Raw genomic sequence first — 21,447 nt, 5'->3', positions numbered from 1 at the left:
CCCGCAGTCTGTGTCACAACCATCTTTTTATCCTCCTTGCCAAGTATGGAGCCTGTCACACAGCAAGCCTCAGGAAGTGCTTGCTGAAAGAACTAATGTTAGAAGTAGCACCACAGGGCCATGCGAGCCCCTGGAACAAAACAGCAAAGAAGACATTTCTGAGGCTTCTATATCAGGGAATAGAGAGCCTTCGTGGTTTGCCATGGGCAGGCATGGCCATCTTTGAGCTGTAACGATGAGACAAAAGCTGCTTGGCCAGCCCCGCTTCTTAGCTTACCGAGCAACTGGCGTGCACGACACGGAAAGCCGAAGCCAGAAAAACGACACTTCCCGTCATGCCTCAGGGCACTGCTGCGGGTTTCCCCTCTGCGTCACCGCCTCTTCCCCACGGAAGTGAAAGGAGCACTTCCGGGTTCGGCAAGAACCTGGAGCCGGCGCCCTTACCTCGGCTCTGTAGGGGCTTGTTCCGAAGCTCCGCCTTCTCTCCGCTCTTTCTAGAAACCCAGCTTTGCTCTTGGCGGTGCCGGACAGGTATTTCTTGGCCGCTGCGGGTACCCGTGGGACAGTCCGTTGCACTGAAGCGGTGAGTCCTTTGCTCTGAGGAGGCTCGGAAGCTCCCGCCGGGAGCAGGAAAGCCAGTTCCCGGAGTCGCGGACCCGGCGCTGACCTTCCTTCGCTCTTTTCCCTTTCCGATTGCAGCGTCCCAGACGCGTGTGTTAGACCCCCATGGCGGATACGGCCCCGAACGGCCCCCGAGGGGCGGGCGCAGTGGTAAGTGACCGGGCAGGGCCGCGTGGCTTGATTTGCAAGTTAGGAATGAGCAGGAAGTGTTGGAAGTCGGGTCCGAGGCGTTGCAGAGGCGCCTTGCTTTCAGGACTGGGATTACTGGTGCGGGTGGGGGTGGGGAGAGGGCCCATCGTGAGCGAAGACGTTAGAGGGAGCTACAGGTTTCTGTTTCTGAAGCGACACCAGGCCGGCCTGGAGCAGGTGGCGCTCACCTGTATGCCCACCTGTATGCCGCGGAGATTGGGTCTTCTTGCTTCTTCCCACCCCTCGGTCCCTGTCCTGTGTCCTAAGGTTGAAGATGCCACCTGAGGTCGAGGCGTGACACACGCCTTGTTCCGCACACGCGTGTTGGCCCAGAACCGTTGTGCCCGTTTTTAAGCAGAAAGAGGGGAGCGGTCGTTCTCTTTTCCTTTCGTCGTTTTACGAAGAGAAATGTTACTATGCTTTTGTAACTTTTTTATTTTTAAGATGCAGGCCTGCTGCTTACTAGTTTCTTGTAACAGAAGCATAATTGTCCTCTGATTTTAAACACTAAGTATGTGAACTGAGCCGAGTGACTTTTTTCTTTTCAGACATTTGCAACGTCTGTTTATATGCACACTTTTTCTTTTTTTCTTCCCTTAATTTTGCTGAACCATTTGAGAGTTGCTTACATCATGATCATTAACCCATAAGTACTTCAGTATTCTTCTACGTGACCACAGTGCAGTTATCACAGCAATTTTTGCAGTTAAATTGGGGAAATTTAACGTTGATACGTGTTATCAACCTAATACACAATTTATATTCAGATTTCCTCAGTTGTCCTTTAAAGCTTCTTCCTCCTTATCTAGACTCAATCAGGAAGTGTGCATTGTGTTTCCTGGCCTTTGGTCCCTTTTAGTCTGGAACAGTTTCCTTGTCCTCCCATTTTTGTCTTTCGAGAGTTGAGACCTGTTGTTTTGCAGAACGCTTCTCAAATTGGAGTTGTCTGATTCCCACCCCCCCTCCCCCTACAGATGACTAGATCCAGGTTAAACATTTTGGTAGGAATATTAAATAAGTGATATTCCGTTCTTCTCAGGGCATTATATATATCAGAAAACATTTTATGTTGATTTATCTCATCATTGGAGATAAGTTTGATCGTTTGGTTAAGGTGGTGTCCACCAGAGTTTCTGTTGTAAAGATAACTTGTTTCCCTTTATAAATAAAAAGTGTTCTATGTCATGATACTTTAAGATTGTGTGAATAATTTTTCACCTCAATAGTTTTTTCACCCAAAGATGCATTATATTTTTTGCCTGAATTATTTGTAACATGGTCAGTCAGTTCACTCTTAAAATGTAAACCAATACGCTTTTTTAAACCTTTTTTAAATTGTGTAGTAAAATGCACATGCATAAAAGTGTACAAGATGAAATGCACAGTTTAGTGATTTATCACCAAATGAACACCGTAAACAAATAGGTTTTAAAGAAAATGTTCTAAAATTAAATTTCAAACTATCACGTAGAATCTGAATATTTGTAGAGAAACTGAGCACTGTAAGCTGGATTCATCCTTCCTTCATCACCACTACTGGTGATCATTTAAATTTAGAAGAGTAACAGTAGTAGGATTGGGTAGAATAAAGTGGAGGCATATATCTGAAATTACCTGCATACTGTTAGAAAGCATGCAATAAAATTAAATAAAAAGCATCCTTGAATTTTAAAAGATACTTGCATTTTTCCCCAAAACTTTTTTTATATCTTCTTTCAAATGATAAATAAGTTAGATTGCTTTGAGCAGTGTTTAAGACTCCAGGTTAAGACCAATTAGTGAGATTCGAAATCCTTTTCATGGAAACACTGTTTATAAAACATTAAATAGAATACAAAATACCAAAATTTATCACACATAGTAAAGATAAATATTGTTTTTGTGAGATTTTTGTTTATTTTATATACTCACATATGTCTGTATTGGGTCTTGATGTATAAATTGTGTAGGTTCTATCAAAAAATGTAAAAGCCACTTTAGAATTTGAATACACAATACAGTTTGAATGAGAAAACTGATTTTAAGTTATTGCATTCGTGATGATGGACACATCTGTTGGCAAAATGAAGCAAAAGAAAAGATAGAATGAGGAAAAAATGGAGAAGAAAGTGATATATGGAAGTTTAATCCAGGGCCACAGAAACCAGGCTAAGACTTGTCAGGGAGCTTCAAGAGGATGAAGAAAGTCATAAAATCGGAGGTGAGAATAATGACACAATGTCACGTGCCATTAACACCTGACAGCCATATTTTGAGCCCCTACAGTATGCCAGGCTTTTTGTGTACGTTGGCAAATCATCCAGAGGCTAAGTGACTATTACCATGGTTTTACATTTCTCCTTTGTAAGGTTGATATAGTCCAAATTGGCTTTGTGTGATGCCTTTTTACTCAGACCTGAGACTTGCCTGTTTGAATTTGAGATTTTTTTCTAAGAATAGGCATTATGGTTCTCTTGAGAGCAATTAATTCTTATTTAATGTTCTTTTAAAGTAGGTGAAGCCAGTATTACAAGTGTTGAAGGAATACAGACAATTGTAGTTAAATTTTTCTTGCCTAATTAGTCTTTTTTTTTAATGTCAACTGGTATTTTTCTGTTAAGTACTTCCTATGCTTTCCATATCGAAACTATAAGGAGGGGACTTCCCTGGTGGCTCAGTGGTTCAGAATCTGCCTGCCAGTGCAGGGGACACAGGTTCGAGCTCTGGCGCTGGAAGATCCCACATGCCGCGGAGCAACTAAGCCTGTGTGCCACAACTACTGAGCCTGCGCTCTAGAGCCCACGAGCCACAACTACTGAGCCCACGTGCCACAACTACTGAAGCCTGTGCACCTAGAGCCCATGCTTCACAGCAACGAAGCCACCACAAACAAACAAACTTATAAAAAAAAAAAAAACTATAGGGAGTTTGGGTTTGTTACTGAGCATATACATGAAACAGTTGCCCTAAGAGTTTACACTTAATGATCTTAAAAAAACAATTGCTACAGGGGCATTGAGACATTTTGAATAGGAATAAAACTACATAATATTCATCCTTAAAAACATAATTTGCAAGCTTAATTTACTACAGTATTTTTCTTTTTACATTCAGCAATTCTTGATGGCCAATAAACTGGACACGGCAATGTGGCTTTCTCGCTTGTTCACAGTTTACTGCTCTGCTTTGTTTGTTCTGCCTCTTCTTGGGTATGTATTATACATGTTTCTGCCTTTGGTATTCACTTGTTCACTTTTTCTGGAATACCTTTTAGGTGTCATACTTGTTAAACTGCAAGGGGTTCAGGGACAACTAAGACACAGGTCTCATCCTTAAGGCACTAATATTCTAGTAATACCAACTGGAGGTATATTTTATATCATGTGCTTTGTGAAAAGTAACATCACATTGAAAATTGAGAGAAAATGGATGTGGGGATGAGATAAGTTCATGGTTTTTTTGCATTTTTGATTGTTAAAAGGAAGAATGACTGCTTTATAAAATTCAGTTGGGTATTGTACATCAACTATGCTTCAATAGAAATAAATAAAAATTCAGTTGGGTATATATATAAAGTGATGCTTCTAAAAAGGTATAGTAGGGTCAAGCAATTTTTTTTTCTATTGAGAAGTAATAAATTTAGGTATTGTGCAATTATGATGCAATTCACAAAGGTGGAAGAGACACAGTAGTTGTTTACATCTCATGATAACCTCTCCCCTGGTAATTTGCAGGTTGCATGAAGCAGCAAGCTTTTACCAACGTGCTTTGCTGGCAAATGCTCTGACTAGTGCTCTGAGACTGCACCAAAGATTACCACACTTCCAGTTAAGCAGAGCATTCCTGGCCCAGGCTTTGTTAGAGGACAGCTGCCACTACCTGTTGTATTCACTCATCTTTGTCAATTCCTACCCTGTTACAAGTATCCTTTTGTACCTTTTTGACAGTGAAATTGCCTACTGAGTGTATAGGAGATCTCTTCTTATTATTTTTTGCTACAGGAAGGATTCAGCAATGAGGGTGTTCCGTGAAGCCTGGGTTGGTTGGTTTGTTGGTGCTTCATTTGAATGAAGATACATTAAGTGTAAGAATTTCTGACTCTGCAATGTGAAGTCCAAATTTTGAAGAGCTGATTGGGAATTTTAAACTTTGTATCTTTGATCTTGCCTCTTGTAAGCTTCTTTATTAGCAATGGGTATTTTAAAATTCAGATTCAAAGCACAAGCCTATGGAGGACTTATTTTAATATATGTTTCTTTCATTTAATTCACACATTCTTTGGGAAAATGCCCAGATGCCTTGCCTTAAGAAAAGAGAAGTCATCAGCTCTTTCTTTCAACTCCCAGTGAGCTAGAAACAAATGGAAATTAATCAAGAAATAACTTACTTAAGCTGAGAATGGGATAATTAATAAAATAAATAGAAATTAGTATTTGCTATGGATAGAGTAGAATATAAGGACACATGGATACTCTCTGGAGCCAATGAGAATTAAATAACTCATTTGGAATTTGTATGTTTATACATTTCAAAAATATGTTGTGGGATAAAAGTAGGTATTCTTAAAAAGGAGGGGAAGGGATTCTGCAGTTTGGTATGTTTGGGAAGCAATAGGTTAAACATTGTTAAATAGACTTCTTTACTGTAGGACCTTTGATATGGTAGTGTGCATTGTGAGACCTAAGAGTTATCAGTGTTCCCTAAACTTAATCATTTTAATAGGTTGTCCACCCCCCACCCCTGCCTCCCTATGAATCATCCCTCAGGGGAGTATTCTGTACTTTCAAAAGTACTGTTCTTAAGTGTTCTTGAATAATTATGATACAACTGTACATAATGGAAAGCACAATAAAATATATCTCTAACACTAAATACTGCCTATTTAGATAATATTTTCTATGTTCATGAAGTATCAAATTTTAAATAGATTGTTTATAAGTTTTAAGGAAAAGAGAATAGGAGGAAAGTGACATTTTTTTGAGCACCTATTTTGCCAGTATATACAGACTTGACATACTTAATCCTTGCAACACTCTGAAAAAAATTATGGTGAGCATTATATTATTGATAAGGCTACTGAGGCTCAAAGAGTTTAAAGTAACTTGCCTGGCATCACATTGGCAAGTGAGTAGTAATGTAGGTAAAACTCACTAGGTAATTGTTGTACTACAACTGTAAATGATAAGCACATTTGTTTGGCATATCATCGGGTTGACCTGCTTTTGTCAGCCACATTCATTGAGGTCCTTTATAATCACCAATATTAAAATTCTTGCTTTTCTGAGATATAATGGGAAATTATATAGAGGTTCATATTTCTGCCCTTATTAGCTTAAAATTTCTTTGAAAAGAAAAACAAATGATAGAAGCTGTGTTTTCTAGATAATTAATGTAGAGCAAATTGAATACATCAATACTGACCTCTGGGACAGTTTTATTGAGTGAATCCTGAGACTGTGCCAAATGACTCATGACAGTGAAGACAACCTCTCTGCCTTGTCTATCCAATTAGTTATTTGCTAGGCCATCTCTAGGGAATGTTGGAGATTAAGGATTTAATGTTCTTTAAATTCTTACAGGGAGGGGAGCGGGGAGTATGCAGTGGGAATAACATAAACTATTAATTGGCAAGAAATACTAATCTGATTGCTAAAATAGTTGGGTATTATGTTAATAAAGGTGATCCCAAAGTCATGTTGTGATCTTTGCTCTTAGAAAGGTATTGTATTGTCCTTTTTCTATTGTACACTCTTCACCCCTTGTGTTTTCTAAATAGTTTAAATGTAACAATGAATGCTAAGGTTATGAATCTCTTATCAAGGATTTGTGAACTATAGAATGTTAGAGATGTAAGACTCATTAGAAATCCCTAGGTTTGATCGCTGCAAATTCATATGACAGAAGATGGAACTTGGCCTAGGGAAATGAAGTTAGTGTCAGAGCCAAGAGTGCAACCCAGATATCTTGACTCTGAATTAAGGATTCTGTTAAAAGTGTAAAACTCTGTGTGTGTGTGTGTATGATCTCTACTCAGGAGATTGGCATTTTACTTAAATTTTATGAATGGCACAGAAGAATTATTGAGGATATTAATCGGAGAACATTTATATTAGAGAGTTAGGATTTTTATAATACTTGGCTATAGGTCATTGTTTACTAGCCACCTGGAACTTAGGAACCTTTGGGTCTTAAATGATGAGTTGTGGTTATAATGAATTTGATACTCAGGTTATGCTGTAGTGGTCATTTCCCTCACACCAAGCTTTCAGTTGGTGTAGAAAAATATAATGGTTTATTTCTTAGAAATTGCTACTATTTTAGGACAAGTATTTTTGCCCTTCATAATTAACTGTCTATATCATTTCATGGAAATAACTTGGACAAGTGGGGTTTTTTTGTTATCAACCTAGCAGAAATTGGTGTAAAGTCTTTTGAGCAATTTCCATTTTTCAGAAAGCTGAATGAAAATTGTATATTTTATCTATGACATAAAGCCAAACAGTGAAACTCAAATATAAGGATTCTTTGCTCACATCTGTAATTAAACTGATGAGACTCTCAGTTGACTATATACAAAACCAAATATACACTGTCTTTTTTATTTGTACAAATTGAGAACACATTAACTGTAAAAGCTTGATTGGAACAGTATCTCAAAATAATGGGGTCCTTGTAGGAAAGAAAGAATTGAACATCTTTAGTTGAGGAAAATTTGAGAACTACTCTTTAAACCACCACTCTATACTCTTTCCTAAGCAACTGAGTTGATGAAAGCAGTACAAAAGACTATTTTGGTATCTGAAGGCTAAGTTATTCTGTCCAGGATGACCATTGTAGGGTTAAAAGCTGTATTACTTAACGCTTTGAGATGGCCTAGATTTCAACTTAATTTAGCCAATGTTCGCAATATTTTATCCAATAGGAATAGGTGAAAAAGCTTTTTTCACTATTCATAAAAAGAACTATGAGGTTTAAAAAATGCAAGTTGACTTTCTTCTTTACAGATTAAAAAAACCTTCATTTTATAAAGTGTATCAGTAGACCAAAAGCCATCACTGAACTCATTTTAGCAGATGCCATTTTAGATCTGTATATTTGAACATAATACATAGCCTGTTTTGCAGAGTGCTTGATGAATTTTTAATGTTTTCCTTAATTATTTTCTTCAGTGAGTATTTTCCCAGTCTTGCTATTTTCTTTACTTCATGCTGCCACATACACGAAAAAGGTCCTTGATGTAAGTAAAATTGTGCTGGCTTTGTTTTTTGTTTTTGACTCCTGGATTTACAGATAGTTAACACAAATTTGAGTTTTAAGACATTTGGGCATTTGTCACAAAAAGTTCCTGTATTCCGTACAAACTTGCTCTAAATTCATGATTTGAAAGTTTTGGTATTTTTTACTGTTTAAGTTTCGATAAAATAGTACATTTTGTAGATAAGGGGTTGTATTCAAGTTTACCCCCCAGTTCCTGGAGTAATTTCTGAAGTTTGAAATAGATCTTTTTATTTAAAAAAAAATCATATATTTTTGATTTGATAAGTTGTCAGAGATCTCTTGTTCTGTCAGTAATTTTAACATACCGTGTGTGTAGAGTGTACCAAATTTCTTTTACACTGACGTTCAGAACTGCTACTTTCCTAGAATTTTTTTCTTATTACTGGGTTGGATCATTAAGCCTAATAACTGCAGTGTGCCAGGCAGATTGACTGCATGTGCACTGAAATTTGAATTAAAATATCCAGAATTGTGCCTTGTGTTGGCCGCCTTATTTATCCCTATAGTTCTTGGATCACAGCAGTAATTGGACTCTGTAATTTCTACCTTTAATCAACTAAGGAGTCACAGATACTTTAACTGTATTTCTGGGTAGCCAGGTTTTGTTATGGTTGGAGAGAAATAACCACCACTTTTCTTGAAATAAGGAAGATAAAGTGTCTATGAATGAAAGGGACTTTTATTGAAGTTGTTTCTCTATTTAACTCTACAAATATAGAAAATACAATAAAGCAGGAAAATACGTTAACTGTTGTCCCTAAATAATTTGTACATTTTTATATCATCATTTTCAAATAATTGTCTTTTGGTTGTATTGTGTATTGGATATGCAATTTATCTAAAGAAAGAAAATAATTGAGTGATCGAAAATGCTTTTGTTATTTCTAATGTTTGTTTTCTTATGTTTTAGGCAAAGGGTTCAAATAGTTTACCTCTGCTGAGATCTCTCTTGGATAAATTAAGCACTAATCAACAGAATATTCTGAAATTCATTGCTTGTAATGAAATATTCTTGATGCCTGCTACAGTTTTTATGCTTTTTAGGTAAGAATAAAAATATACTTATTTTAGGAGGCTGGTGTCTAAGTGAACATAATAAATGTATCAACTCAAATTTTATCCTGCTTACATCTGTTGAAGTGCATACTGAGATTCAGAGCTTAAGATGGATTTTAGCAATCATCTTTTCAGATGATAGTAGAGAACCTGAGAGTATAGTAAACTCCTGTAGTTTACTATGATAAACCTAGGCATTTGTCTTCTTTATTATTCCTTGTGATTTATCATTTAACATTTTGAAAATTAATTTCAGAATAACTACTTTTGAAAGAATCTTAGGAAGGCTAGTTTAGTCCATTCTAACATTATTGAGATGATTTTTCCCATACTAGAGAAAAATCTGAAAAATTAAGGTCTGGTATTATTAGTTGCTTACTACCACCTCCATATTTTGTTCGTATGTTAATTATAGAAGGAATGCATGAATAAAGAAAGCCTTCCTTTTATTTTTCTTTTTTTTTTTTTTTGTGGTACGCGGGCCTCTCACTGTTGGGGCCTCTCCCGTTGCGGAGCACAGGCTCCGGACACGCAGGCTCCTTTTAAAAATAGAACTTTAGGATAGTATTGACCTACCTATATTCTTGCATTTAAGTTTTAAAACCACATTTCTGCCCAGATTATTGCTTTTTCAATTTTCAGTTTCTCAAATAATAGGACGTTACAAATAAAAGCTAAAATACCATTTGACTGTGAATCCTAATTGGGTTCTGTCCTCTCCTTCCCAGAGTTAAAGAGTTTGATATGGGTACATGTATGTAGTTCTTTTAAAGTACTTACACAGATGGATAGAAAATATATATTATTATTTTATGGGTACGGGGCTTTGTTTAGTTTTTTGGGTTTTTTTTTTTTTTGCGGTACGCGGGCCTCTCACTGTTGTGGCCTCTCCCGTTGCGGAGCACAGGCTCCGGACGCGCAGGTCCTGCGGCCATGGCTCACGGGCCCAGCCGCTCCGTGGCATGTGGGATCCTCCCAGACCGGGGCACGAACCCGTGTCCCCTGCATCGGCAGGCGGACTCTCAACCGCTGCACCACCAGGGAAGCCCTTTTGGGTTTTTTTTAATAAATTTATTTTATTTTTGGCTGCATTGGGTCTTCGTTGCTGCGCGCAGGCTTCCTCTAGTTGAGGCGAGCGGGGGCTACTCTTCGTTGCGGTGTGCTGGCTTCTCATTGCAGTGGCTTCTTTTGTTGCAGAGCATGGGCTCTAGGTGTGCAGGCTTCAGTAGTTGCAGCACGTGGGCTCAGTAGTTGTGGCACACAGGCTTAGTTGCTCCGTGGCATGTGGGATCTTCCTGGATCAGGGCTCAAACCCATGTCCCCTGCATTGGCAGGTGGATTCTTAAGCACTGCGCCACCTGGGAAGTCCCTTTGTTTAGTTTTTATTTTATATCAAAGGCATCAGTTGTCTGCATCTTGCTTGTCTTGTTCATACAGTATGTTTTCATGACCTATTTATATGACATTCATATTTCTGGTTTGTTTCACTTAATGGCTGTACAGTGTTCCATCATATTATTATGCTATATTTTATTACCCATTCCCCTGTTGATGGCCATTTGTTTCCAGATTTTTACTTTTCCAAATGTTGATGCAGTAAACATTTTTTTTACCTGTCTGCTTATACTTTTGTGCGAGTCTGTACTTTTGCTGAGTGTAAGCTAGGTGCATTTTATATTTAATAGACCATACCAAATTGTCCTCTAATAGGTCTGTATTACCTGTTTTCCATAATCTCATTAATTTGTAACAAACTTGTTTTTGTCTATGAAATATTTCATTTTAATGTTCATTGCCTTGGTTAACTAGTAAGGTTTTTATATACCTGACAGTTACTCCTTTCTTTAGCATTCTTTCTTTAAGCTGGTAATAGAGTTTTCTAGATTTCCTCATAAATGCATCTGTATCATTCTTATAAATAACATCTTTCTCTGAAAACTCCAGGATCACCACATGTTGCTTAAGTTGTGGGGTTCAAAACTAGATAATATACTCTAAATAGGGTCCTGGAATGATACAATGGGAAGACTTCTTATTGGGTGTTTGGGAGCTGGATTCTAGTTGATTTGACCACTAACTTAGCCTTCTGGGCCTTGATTTTCTACACTTAAAAAATTAGTAGTAGTTGAAATAAGTAATTGCCAAAACTCCTTCTAGTTGTAACGTACCATGAATGTTGGGTATAGAATTTGATGCAACTGTATTTGTCGATTATTCCACTCTGAAATTTTCACCCTAGAAGTTAGTTCATCTCTTTTTTGTGATCCTGATGATACACGTAAACATTTTAATTGGTAAAAGGAACCTTTTGCCCTCTTACTTTCTTGCTCATTTTTCTTTTTCTTGGGTCATCTGGTCTTGAGTCACATGAGGTTCTGTGATTTGTTTCATGTACCTGGGTGAAAGAAAATGTAGCTACCAAAACGAACTCTTTATGTGGAGGTAATTGGTGACTATATCTGAAACCGCCACATTGTGGTTAATAAACAAAATAATTTGTTCTCCTTTTAGGTAAGCTTAAGAGAATTATAATGAAATGCTGAGATGCCAGGCACACTTAAACAAAAACCTCATTTTTGGGACTTCCCTGGTGGTGCAGTGGTTAAGACTCTGCCTGCCAATGCAGGGGACACAGGTTCGATCCCTGGTGTGGGAAGATCCCACAGGCCGTGGAGCAGCTAAGCCCGTGCGCCACAGCTACTGAGCCTGCACTCTAGAGCCCGTGAGCCACAACTTAAAAGCCCACACACCACAACGAAGAGTAGCCCCGCTCGCTGCAACTACAGAAAGCCTGTGCGCAGCAGTGAAGACCCAACACAGCCCTCCCCCACAAAAAAAAAAGCCTCATTTTTGGAACTGCAGTGAATTTTTTGTTGGAGCACCAAGTTTTGACTATACTGGTATATTAAGTCAATTGTGCTACTTAATCTTTTATTTAAACACTTAACTATGTACAAGTTGATTTTAATTTTTAAGATTGTAAAGGAAATGAGAATTTACCAAAAATATTTAAATAGGGGAATCACTTTGTTATTCTAAAAAATTAAAATTAAGTAATAAAGTTTTATTCAATCCCTAATAAGAAAAGCTATTCATGTTTCAAGTGTGTCACTTGACTACAACGCAAACTGTAAAATTAAAAACAATTTTAAGTCATTATTCCTTAAATGCTACCTTTCATGGTAGAAACACAGTCTGATATTAGAAGGCTTTATTAAGTTAAACTTGTAGCAGTAATGCATAAAGCTCTGTATTTAAAAGTGAACATTCTATGAGTTTTCTTATACATGTAGTGTATGAGTTTATCTTACATATACACACACACATGTGCAAAGACAAGTAAAAGGATGATCGTTGTAGTTTTATTCATTAGTAGAGAGCTTGTTACATAATAGTACATGCATAAGATGGAATATTTGAAGCTGTGAAAAGAATGAGGTAATTTATGTGTTGTGATAGGGGATGATCTCCAAGATATAATAAGTTTAAAAGTGGTTGAGAACTGTGTAGGGTATTCCCCATTTATATTTTGGGGTGTGTGTGTTTAAAGACATGTATATTTCTTTCTGCCTCAGTTTCTTCATCTTTAAAATCAGAATGATAATACCACTTCCCTCCTAGAGTTAAATGGATTCAGTGCATTACAAAATGAGCACTGTGTGTTAGTCATTATATACACTTGTTTATGTAAATTTCTGGAAGGATGCTATGACTTTGAGGAAGGAACTAACTTGGCTCATGGAAAATTTGTTTTTCATTGAATATTCTTTTCTACTTAACGTTTTCTGTAATATGTGAATTTCTCAATTTAAAGAGTTAAAGTTTTATATGATTTATTGGGGAAGGTGGATATTACATTTAGTTATAAGTTTGTAATCATGTAAACTTTTATTATGACAGTAATATCACATAGTTTAGGGAAAAAAAGGCTGAAAAAGGGAATTCCCTGGCGGTCCAGTGGTTGGGACTCCACGCTTCCACTGCAGGGGCCCAGGTTTGATCCCTGGTTGGGGAACTAAGATCCCGCAAGTCTCATGGTGTGGCCAGAAATAAAAAAGGGGTGGGGGGTGAGGGGTGGGACTAAAAAAATTAACCTGAAAAACAAACCATATTTAGCATCTTAGTGCATTTATTCCCCCAAAAAGTTTTAAAATATAGTTGTAGCAATATGTATAGCTTTATATTCTGCTTTCTTCAGAGTTACTGTGTAGTTTTCATAGTCAAGATTTTAAGTAGTTGCATACCAAGTCCATGAAACATATGATTTACTTAGCCCTGCTACCTAACTATGCATGTTAGTTTGTTGCTGCATTTTATCTGTAGTTATTTTAGTGAATATCTTAAGATAGTTTTTCCTAGGAAAGTATTCCAGACTTAGAATTTCATAAACATATATATGACTGTTGAGGTATTGTCATTGTTTTTTAAACGAAGAAAAATAGTGTAGGCTATGTAAATTTACTAGTGACCCTGTGTGGTTTTATTAGTTTTCTTATTTGCTTATATAAAATAAATTACTTTTCGTTTTAAATATTTTATAAAGTTTTAAAACTTTATTATCAGTTATTAGTGGTAATTGTTGAAGCATTTATTTAATATTTGCTGGTTTATTTAAAAGCTTTTAAAAATTTAAAAAAGTAATACCTACATAAATACATGAATAACTTGGATTTAGATATGATAGATAATACTGTGACCATTTGGTGAATGAAGACACACACATTCTCCAATTAAATTGCCTTTAAATTTTGAGAGTATACATATGAATTGATGATGTGTATTTATTGCCCTTGTATTTGTTTATTTCAGTGGTCAAGGAAGTTTGCTCCAGCCTTTTATATACTATAGATTCCTTACTCTTCGATACTCCTCTCGAAGAAATCCCTATTGTCGGTAAGCTGGTGACTAGTTTAAACCTGTTTTATTTATTAAGAGTATTGTGAAATACAGTATTTGTAACTTTTAAGAGTTGTTTAACTTTTATATTAGAATTTATAAGCAAGCAGTGTTTTTGTGAATTTAAGTTTTGGCCTTAGAACTACCTAGGATTGATGAGGAGGTGGTTGTACTTCTTTTCAGACACTAAGACTAGACTTTTCTTGACCACTTCTAAAACAGTGCTAAAGCTTAAGGAGTTTTAAAATGTGTAGGACATAAGTCCCACTCTCAAGGCACTTTCCTAGTTGAAGAAACAAAAAACACATGTCAAATAATAAGAAAGGAAGCAGTAGTTTAGGATATGGTATTCACGTGTCAATCTATGATGAATTGTCATGTTTATTCTACTATATCAGTACTATAGTCCACAACAGGGGAGAGATCATTGAGCCAGAAGAGAGAAGAGCCCAGGAAAGTTTCACAAAATAGAGATTTTAATTTGTTCTAGAAGGATTAAAGCCTTTGAATAGACAGAATAAGGAAAAGCATTTTAGGTAGGAAAACAGAACAAGTTCAGAGGCAAGAAGACAAAAGCAGAGTTTAAGGGGCATTGAGTAGACCTATTTGACTATAAGGGAAATTCTGAATGGTGAGTGCTTGGAGCAAAGATTTAAAAGGTATATTGGAGCCATATCATAAAACTTCTTGAGTTTCAGGGTAAGAAGTTTAGAACTTACTTTTTGGATGTATAGGAATGATGGTTTTGACATGATCATAATAGTTTTCTGATAGCCTGTGCAGAATTGTTTTGAGTGGAAAAATGAAGCAGAGAAATATTTTAGTAAATTATCATAATATTGAGGAACGGAGGCTTAAATTAATGTACAATAAATTGTGCCTTCTGATCTCAAAAATTAGAAGAAAACAAAAATGAATAGCTTTTCTTTTTTTAAAAATATATTTATTTATTTATTTTGGTGGGCTTTTCATCATGGTGGCTTCTCTTGCAGAGCACGGGCTCTAGGCGCGTGGGCTCAATAGTTGTGGCTCACAGGCTCTAGAGCGCGTGCTCAGTAGTTGTGGTACACGGGCTTAGTTGCTCTGCCGCATGTGGGATCTTCCCGGACCAGGGCTCAAATCCATGTCCCCTGCATTGGCAGGCAGATTCTTTAAACACTGTGCCACCAGGGAAGTCCCTGAATAGCTGTTTTTAATGGCTTCTTAAATATGTTACTCAGATACTAATGTTAACATAGTTTTTGTTTTCACGTTTAAAATAAATTCATCATGTAGTAGAATTCAGCCAGAAATCCAGTGAGTGTGTTAGCATGATCTCTATTATATTTTCACAAGCAAAGTAAAAACTGAATTTGAATGCTGGTCCATCATTTGCCAGGTCCATCATTATGACTTCAGGCGAGTTACTTAAATTTTAATTTCTTCACTGACAGAGAGAAAAACCTCCTTCTGGAGGTGAAATGAAGTAGTGTTTTTAAAAGTGCTTAGATTCTATTAGGTTCTTAATAGTTTATTTTCCTTTTTTTATGCTTCTTATTCTCCTTTGAAGGGGTTTTTATGTTCTCACAGACAATGTCTTTTTCACAGTACTTCCTAAAATAGAGCTTATTTTCTTTAGACATAGGTTCTTAATGACTTCTTGGTAAAAAATAAACCTTTAATTTTACTTGCTTCCATGAGTTTTTCCCTTTTGCTTTCTGGTTCTTGTATTCATTTTAGACATCATATTCTGGTTCCCTACCCTGGCATCCAGTTTTCATCAGTAGATTTGTTTTTCTCTGCTTCTTTATATCCTCTTCTTCTCTACTCTTGTTTTCTCCACATATCCTTAAATCATATCATTACCTATAAAAATGTAGAAGTATTCAGTGGAATAGAAAAGAAAGGATAGCAGTGCTATAAGATAACACAAATATGTGCTAATAAACATCTCGCATTAGTACACATTTTAATCAAAACAGTGGAAAGGTAATGAAAAATATTTGGGCTTATAAATATTGATAAGCAGGCTATAAACTACATTTTCTACACTATACTTTTTTTTTGTTAAGGGTTATGAGACAGTCTATATAGCCAGTTTGTACCATGTTCACTTATCACGATATTTATTCTCAAGTTAGTCATATGAGTCCTTTGTTCATGTCTAGTGTAGATTGTGCAGAGCTGTGCTAATAGAACAGCCACCAGCCACATTTGACCATTTAAATTTAAATTAATTAAAATTCATAAAATTTAAAACTCAGTTCCTGAGTCAACACTAACCATATTGTTAAGTGCTCAGAAGCCATGCGTGGCTGATGGCCGCTGCATTGGACAAACAGACATTTTCATCACCACTGAAAGTGCTGTTGTTTATGCCAGGGATAGAACCATGAATACGAGAACGAGGCATGCCTCATCGGTAACCTGAAGGGGTTTAACTAGAGTGTTTTCAGGATGCCCTCTAACTTGATTCATTAGCGTCATTTATTCTGAAGACAGTGATTGTGTGTTGATGATAACAAGTTTAATGTGGGATTGAAATACCTGCTTTCTAGGGACTTAGAGCTGAGTGAATTAGATAGCTACATAAGTCAGTATGATGATGAAGGTGCTGTGAAGGCACACAGTGCAGAGGGAGACAGATGAGAATTCACGGAGGAGGTGGTAATAGAAGGCCAAGCCTTTTGAAGTCTGAGTTCTGGCATGTGGGTGCCTGAATGCGCTTGGCATGCCAGTAGTTGTCACTTGAGTTGAGGAGGTATATAGGGAAGTAGTGAAGATCTGTGCCCAGAAAGGGAGACAGGAACTAGATCATGTGGAAGGGTTTGGACTTTATTCTAAGGTAGGAAGAGCATTTGAAGTTTGTAATGTGGAGGGGTTGAGAACACGATAAGGTCTGATTTAGAAATACGATTCCAGAAGATGGATTTCAGGCTTACCAAAAGGACAAAAAGACCAATTTGGAAACTGTTAGAGAAGTCCAGAGCCTGAACTAATTCAGTGGTAAAAAAGGGATAAATTTGAAAGCTATTTAGGAGGGTTGGAACTTGGGGCTTAGGGAAGAAGAATAATATAAAGAAGACCTCCAGGTTTCTGGCCTGGGAACCTTGGAGAGTCATGAGTAATGCGGCTGTCACAAAGGTAGGAGATACAAGAAGAAGGTCAGGTTTTTAGATAAATGTGCATCTTTCCAAATTTCCTTCCTGTTTTTGTGTGAGAGTGTATTACATCCTTTTAAAAAACAGATTATTGCCTTCTGCTAACCATAAAAATAACACAGAGCATACAAAAAGGTAGAAGTTGTATCTTTATGTAGGATGAGTCAGCACATAAAAATATGAACAGCCAAAATTATCCTTCATGATTCTTTAAAGCACTTATAAATTACAGTACAGTATACATGATTTTGTGTCTGCTAACCTGTACAATATGTGTGATGTGTGTGTGATTACAGTATGTAATAAAGAGTACTTCGTAGGCAAGTGGCACAGTTAAGGCAAAGTCGTGATCCACAGCCAGCCTAGGCTCAAAACAGGCAGCGTAACATGGGCATCGTGGCAGAGAGTGGTAGGAGATGAAGCAGGAAAATTCAACTGAGACAAGATTGCAGAAGGCACGGGATGTTGAGGAGGTGGGATTTAGTCTGAAGGCAAACAAGAGCTTATTTGATCAATGGAATGATCCAGTTGGGAGGTAACATTTATTGAGCATCTTCCGTGTTGTCTCATTTAAACTTCACTGTGACTCCAATAAGTACGTAGCCCCATTTTTCAGATGAGGAAAGCTCTAAGAGGCAGTACGTTCTTTTAAGGAAATAGTAGGTGGGATTGCTCATATTATATAATTTTCACTTTCTTGGTCTCTTTTTTAGAACTAGTTGAATTTGCCTAAGTCAAATATGAAAATTATGTGACTCAACTGTAAAGAAGATACAGATCATCCCTAATCTCAGCCCTCAGAGAGAGCCATTTATTAAATGCTTTTGTTAAATGATTTTTTTCCCCGAGAAAGGAAACAGGTGATTTGGGGAATTTTATTTTGTATGTTCCCTACAGTGCATCCTGGTTACTTTTACTTCAAATTCTTTAATGGCTGTGGGAAAGTCCTTCATTAGCATTTGCTCTTGTGTTACGTTGCTTTTTCATTGGGTTCCTGAAAGAAAACTGTTTTATGTTGCAGGACCTTGTTTAATGAACTGAGGATTGTTGTTGAACATCTAATAATGAAACCTGCTTGCCCACTGTTTGTGAGAAGACTTTGTCTCCAGAGCATTGCCTTTATAAGCAGGCTGGCACCAACAGTTGCATAGTTTAACATCCAGCTAAGTTATATATAATATAAATACGCATTGTTAGCTGCTGTTACTTCTGCTATGGATGGTTAATTCCAGGTGTAAAACTGACCTCAATGCAATTTACATAATTTACATAAATGCATCTCGAAAGAAAAATGATCATTTTCCTGGCATGTTAAATCAAGCCTTTTAAACACTTTCTGAGAAACTTTATTGTAATGTATTGTTAATAGTTAGGGAAGTTTGAATCTTGTGATAAATGTATCAAAAATTCTTTAGATGCTGCTGTGCCTTTATCATGAAGTACATTTATTTCTCTGGTAAAAATAGCTCTAAAATGTGTTTTCATCTAATTGGTAACCTGAATTTATATCTGGCATGAGTTCATTATAGTAACATTAACATGTAAATTCAGTATATTTTGAGACAGTATTCTTTTGCCATTCAGTAATTTTGGTTGATGATTTTAACAAAAACACTTCCCACTGTATTTAATTTCAAATTGCTTTTAAATTGATTTTGTGCTGCTTTGTTAGGACAGATTTATTTTAGATGTACGATTATAATAGGAATTCTATATGTATCTTATACTATGACCTTCCAAAATTTTATTTTCATAATTATTTCTGTGGCTTTGAATATTTTTTTTTAAAAAGGCCCAACTGAAAGCTTGTTAACCAATTGGGTAAATATTTGTGGTCACCTAAGCGTTTTACATCAGAGAGCAATACAGTAGTCGGACAGTTTTCCTTTCACAGACCCATTGAGTAACATTTCTCAAATAGGAAATCCTTCTTTTAGAAATGTGGATACATAGGTTTTAGTATTACTGTAGTTTATACAATTACTTAGATCAGATTCTTGACTGTGAGTTTTCTCGGTTTCTTAGGCTTGATTTTCATAGACAGTTGCAGCAATTCAGATGCCTTTTGAAAGGAATGTAACTGAAGATTGAGCGCATGATTAAACTTTGTATCTGTTCTGAAATAATAACGAAGATTATACATACTTACCCATCAAATCTGACTTAAAAGGTTAAATAGAAAGATTTATAGGAAAGGTTATTGCCTGGGAATGGAGGCAGGGGAGGAATTGTGGGGGAAATAGTACACGTTTCGGTGGTATAACGCACAGCTGTATTTGGGGGGGTTGGATGTATTATGCAACTGTGATTTGAGTTGTATAATATGTTAAATGTGTTCGTTGAGCTTCCATTAACTCCTTTTTAAAATTCATTCTGATCTTTATTGTTGCATGATTGGAAATGTTTAAAACCTTGCAAAATGTAAATACAGAGTAATGTAACGGTTTTTTGTGACCAGTTTTCTTCTATGTGCATGTAACTTGGATTTCTCCAGTATACTCTGACTTATCAGTAACATCAGTTTTCTTTTTCAACTTTTTGATCTATAGAAATGTGATACCTACTTGATAGCTCAACTGTCACCAGCTACTTTTGTAATTTTGTAATATTTATCTACTAAGTTAGAGAAGCCTTGTAGTATACAGCTGATTGTAGGGGTGGGGCAGTCTCACTATCACTATCTGATGGTTTTAAAAACTAAACTTTCTAGAGCAATAAAGTAATTATAAGGTTAAGTAAACAATATATTATTGATTTCTAATGACGTTTTTAAAAATTTGAATTGTATCAAGAAATTTTGGCAGCTGAAGGCATACTTTTAAGTTACTAGGTGTTTTTGTTTGCTTTTACAATTTTTTTTAATCTTGAGATAATTTTAGATTTGTAGAAGAGTTGTAAAAAATAGTAAAGAGAGTTCCTATATACCCTTTACTCAGCTTCTTGTGTTAACAGCGTCCATAACTATACAACATTTATTAAAACTAAGAAATTAACCCTGGAGCAATGCTATTAACTATTAAGGTACAGAACTTATTCACATTTCACCAGTTTTTCCATTTATTAATTTTCTTTTTGTGTGCTCTTGTTTCTACCATGATGATGTTTCTTCGAATGATCTATAAGTATGCCTCTGTTTTTAGTTTTTCCTCTTTATGTTGAAAATTACTATTGGTCAAAAGGATTTTCCTAAAGGAAATAATTCATGTTTAACAAAAAGAATATAACATTAATACTATTACAATTTAAAACCCTCTGTGCTTCAAAAGTCAATGCTTTTATCACATAATGGAGTTATATTTCTGATATGCTCATGTTCTTTAAAGGAAGGCTTGATTTATAAACAAAATACTACTAAACTCATGAAAAAATAAATCTTACAATTTGAGCATTACTAGATGTTTAGTTAGCATGAACATGTAGTTAGGAATTTTGCAGTATGAATACATACAACTAGCTAATTTGACATCTGAAATTATAGGGTAACTTGCATATCTATCAAATTAAAATTAAGGAAATAGAGTATATAGAATGAATGTACTAGGAGAAGTTATAGCTGCATAGGTGAATTTATTTTTACTTACAGGTTTAAAAAAAAGTTGATTTAACATCCAGAATATTCTTTAGGAAGTGGTATAATGCTGCTGTTCTTCTAGTACTTTTAGATATTAAACCTTCTTGGACAGGTGGAACAAAATCTACTTTATTTCTAACAAAGATTCTATATTCCATTTGTATACTTGATTCCTCATGAATTTTAACTATTTAACATCAGTCTAAAGAGAAATTTCATAAATAACAATTAGTATTTAAATTATCTTGGCGTAAAATTCACGAAGGTAGATGCTCCTAGAAGAAGTAAGCAAGAAAAAAAGCTAACCTTTTTTTCCCCCCCGGAACGCCAGCCCCTCACTGCTGCGGCCTCTCCCGTTGCGGAGCACAGGCTCCGGACGCGCAGGCCCGGCGGCCACGGCTCACTGGACCCAGCCGCTCCGCGGCATGTGGGATCCTCCTGGACCGGGGCACGAACCCACATCCCCTGCATCGGCAGGCGGCCTCTCAACCACTGCATCACCAGGGAAGCCCAAAAGCTAACCTTTTTAAAAAAAAAAAAAATGAATTTAGTTATTTAGGAACCTCCCTTACAGGGAAAATCAAGGCATGCTTAACATTAAACCAGAAGTTGTGAAGGATTTATGGTCTGTTGTATAACTAAGAATTGTAAAGCTATCAAAATACTTCTTTTCCTCCCAAAAATCAGGATCAAAAGTCAGTTTAGGTTTGTGAGTTT

At 36.3% G+C, this 21,447-nt stretch overlaps 1 protein-coding gene across 1 annotated transcript; it reads left to right on the top strand.

Moving 5' to 3' along the window:
- The first annotated feature begins 405 nt into the window (after nucleotides 1-405).
- On the top strand, nucleotides 406-21,298 carry TMEM33 (transmembrane protein 33). The gene is made up of 8 exons (XM_060012634.1): nucleotides 406-583; nucleotides 700-771; nucleotides 3,904-3,998; nucleotides 4,524-4,711; nucleotides 7,959-8,026; nucleotides 8,978-9,111; nucleotides 13,933-14,016; nucleotides 18,181-21,298. Exons 2-8 carry the CDS (start codon nucleotides 727-729, stop codon nucleotides 18,308-18,310), a joined length of 744 nt encoding a protein of 247 aa, XP_059868617.1. The 5' UTR covers nucleotides 406-583; nucleotides 700-726; the 3' UTR covers nucleotides 18,311-21,298.
- The last annotated feature ends 149 nt before the right edge of the window (nucleotides 21,299-21,447 follow it).

The sequence above is a fragment of the Delphinus delphis genome, chromosome 5, assembly GCF_949987515.2.
Source record: "Delphinus delphis chromosome 5, mDelDel1.2, whole genome shotgun sequence".
Taxonomy (NCBI): domain Eukaryota; kingdom Metazoa; phylum Chordata; class Mammalia; order Artiodactyla; family Delphinidae; genus Delphinus; species Delphinus delphis.
Note: the sequence above shows the minus strand (reverse complement) of the source record. Positions and strands in the feature narration are given on the sequence as shown.